Consider the following 3,520-nt stretch of genomic DNA (forward strand, 5'->3'; position numbering starts at 1 on the left):
GGATTAATCTAAAATAAATCAATAAATTAATATAATCATAAAAGCATTTATCTTAGGTTTTAGAAAAAAATATTTCAAGTAAAATAATTTGAGTAAAGCTATTGTTTATGGTAAATAAAGGCTTTAAAAGGCTTTTAAGAAATTTTAAAATAAAATTAAGTCAACTGAATTTGTTGATTTAAAGCAGTAAGAGAAAGATTTTAAAAGGATTTAAGACGTTGTTTTGAAAAGAATTAAAATAAAATAATAAAAAAGAACAGTAGCCTCCAATCATGGAGTTGATTTAAAACAGTAAGAGAAAGATTTAAGGCTTTAAAGCTGTCATGCATGTGATCAATCATGGAGTTGGACATATATCGTGGGCCATTGTTCTCTATTATTATTTTCTTCAACACAAAAATCTTCTCTATTATTATTTTCTTTAAACTCATCACTTCTCTATCTCTCTTCATTTGAACTACATCTTCTCACAAACTATGGGTAACGTTGTCTCATGTTCATTTGATCCTGTTCTTTCTCGCTTCTTAGATTGCACTATTAGAAGGGCAAAACACGTTCGCGACCTCAAAGATAATCTCCAAGCCTTGGAGACTGACTTGCAACAATTAATTCAAACCAGAAATGATGTTACGCGGAGGGTTTGCGTTGATGAACAAAACCAGATGAAACGGATGGACCGTGTTCAAGGCTGGCTTCAAGAGGTGCAAGAGGCAGAAGCCGAAGTTGATGAACTACTTCAACTCAAATCTCAACAAACTGACAAATTATGTCTTGGAGGCTACTGTTCCAAGAACTGCAAGTCAAGCTATGAGTATGGAAAACAAGTGGCTAAAAAGCTGAAAGATGTGGCTGAGCTAAGGCGTGAGGGAGCTGCTTTCCAACAGGTAGCTGAGAGGGTACCAGATGACGTTGCAGATGAAATTCCTCTTGAACCAACAATACTCGGATTGGAATCCACATTTGATAAAGTTTGGAAATGCCTCGTTGGAGAAGAAGTGGGAATCATTGGCATCTACGGCACCGGGGGAGTTGGCAAAACAACCTTACTAAAACAAATCAACAATAAGTTCTGCAATGAGCTTCAAAGTTTTGATGTTGTTATTTGGGTGGTGGTATCTAGAGTTCCAAATTTTGAAAAGATTCAAGAAGACATTGGCGAAAAGATAGGTTTAAAGGATGAATCTTGGAAGAAAAGAAGTCTTCAAAAGAAAGCTGGGGATATCTTCAAGATATTGAGTAGCAAGAAGTTTGTTTTATTGCTGGATGATATATGGAGCTGGATTAATTTAACTGAAGTGGGTGTCCCTATTCCAAACTCAAAATCTGTATCGAAAGTAGTGTTCACAACTCGGTCTTTTGAAGTTTGCGGCTCCATGAAAGCTGACAAGAATTTCAAAGTGGACTATTTGAGAGATGAGGAGGCTTGGAAATTGTTTGAGGAGAAACTACAAAGTGAAGTTTTGGACCATCCTGATATTCCTCAATTTGCAAAAGTTGTAGCCAAAGAGTGTGGTGGACTACCCCTTGCGCTATTAGCTGTTAGTCGAGCCATGTCTTGCAAGAACACACCTCAAGAATGGAGGCATGCAGCAAAGTTGTTAAGGAACTCAGCATCTAAATTTGCAGGTATGGGGACAGAAGTGTATACTCTTTTAAAGTTCAGTTATGATAGTTTGCCTAGTGACAAAATTAGATCTTGTCTTTTATATTGTTGTTTATATCCAGAAGATTTTCTGATTAGTAAACAGCAATTGATAGACTGTTGGATAGGTGAGGGTTTTTTGGATGACTCTAATAGAAGCGAAGTATATGACGAGGGATATTATATTATTGGTATCCTTGTTCATGCATGTTTATTGGAAGAAGAAAAAGATAAGGAAGATGAAAAAGGAGATTATCTTGTAAAATTGCATGATGTGATACGTGACATGCTTTTATGGATAGCTAATGATATTGAGAAGGAAAAAGAAAATTATTTAGTTCAAGCAGGCACTGGATTAACTCAAGCACCAGAGATTGGAAAATGGGTTGGAGTAAGAAAAATATCATTAATAGGCATTGATATGGTTTTGTCACAAACACCTAGATGCCATGATCTCCAAACTTTGTTTCTCAATAAAGGTGCGTTATCATTTGTCTGTGATAACTTCTTTGACTTTATGCCTTCTCTTAAAGTTTTGAATCTGTCATTTAGTCGTGGGCTTTCTAAATTACCGGTTGGAGTATCAAAATTGGTTTCATTACAATATCTTAATCTATCAAGTACACCTATAATAAAGCTGCCGGTTGAACTAAAAGCCTTAACAGATCTTAAATGTTTGAGCTTGGAGAATACGACCCGGCTACGAACAATTCCGCGTCAATTGATATCTAATCTTCAAAGTTTACGTACATTGAGAATGAGAAAATGTGGTATCAGTGCTAAATATAGAACAAAGGATAATGTTTTATTTGATGGTGGTGGTGAAGTATTGGTGGAGGAATGTGATTGTTTGGAATATTTAAATGTGCTGTCCATCACCTTGGGAAGTTACGATGCTCTCCAAAGACTTTTGAGTTCCGTTAAGTTACAGAGTTGTACTCAATCTCTATTCCTTAAAGGCTTTCGTGAGTTAACGTCGTTCAATATTGCAGCTCTGGCAACTCTCAGGCATCTTTGTCAACTAGAAATTTATGAATGGCACGGCTCTGGTATGGTGAAGGTAGGGGATGTACAAAAAATACGGGAACCATCTAGTTTCTCCAGTCTTCACGATATAACACTATCAAATTGCAACTGTTTGAGGGATTTGACATGGATTGCTTTTATTCCAAACCTCAAGTTTCTTTCTATACACAGTTGTGATGCGATGAAAGAAATCATCAATGTTGAAAAATTGGGTGAAGTTCCAGGGATGATGTCAGATATAATCCCTTTTCAGAAACTCCAATTTCTTTTGTTAGATTGTCTAAAGAATTTGAAGAGCATCTTTGGGAAGGCCTTGCCCTTCCCACATCTCAAGGAAATTTATGTAAGTTTCTGCCCAAAGCTTATGAAGCTTCCACTGGATGCCAATAGTGCAAAGGAACATAAAATTGTTATCGAGGGAGACGAAGAGTGGTGGAAAAATTTGCAATGGGAGGACGAAGCCACTCGGAATGCTTTTCTTCCTTGTTTCTTTCTGGTATGCAATTTTATCTATATTTGTTTCAAAAATTGTTGATTACTGAATGTAGCTTGTAGTGTTGTCAAGATTGCTTGAAAAAATCTTTAAAATTTTATCTAATTAGAAAATAATTATTTATATGAGCATCACAGACTCATTGAGATATCTTTAGATTATTAATTAATTACTTCCAATATCAAATCTAACCCCAACTGCTATTTAGGATTTCTTTAAAGACTTTTCAAAAATTACTTGAAGATTGGTTAGATTGAAAACCCAAAACAAATATCTCCTTTGTTTTGAAGTATTTGTTATTTCATTAAAATGTGAAGAGCATCTATTGTGAAGGCCTTGTCCTTCGCACATCTGAAATA

General features: G+C 35.5%; 1 protein-coding gene across 1 annotated transcript; it reads left to right on the forward strand.

The window, feature by feature from the left end:
• Positions 1 to 476: 476 nt before the first annotated feature.
• LOC116106148 (disease resistance protein SUMM2-like) lies at positions 477 to 3,203 on the forward strand. Its single transcript, XM_031392495.1, has one exon. The coding sequence runs from the start codon at positions 477 to 479 to the stop codon at positions 3,201 to 3,203; it is 2,727 nt and encodes a 908-aa protein (XP_031248355.1).
• The last annotated feature ends 317 nt before the right edge of the window (positions 3,204 to 3,520 follow it).

This window comes from Pistacia vera, unplaced genomic scaffold, assembly GCF_008641045.1.
Source record: "Pistacia vera cultivar Batoury unplaced genomic scaffold, PisVer_v2 Contig51, whole genome shotgun sequence".
Taxonomy (NCBI): domain Eukaryota; kingdom Viridiplantae; phylum Streptophyta; class Magnoliopsida; order Sapindales; family Anacardiaceae; genus Pistacia; species Pistacia vera.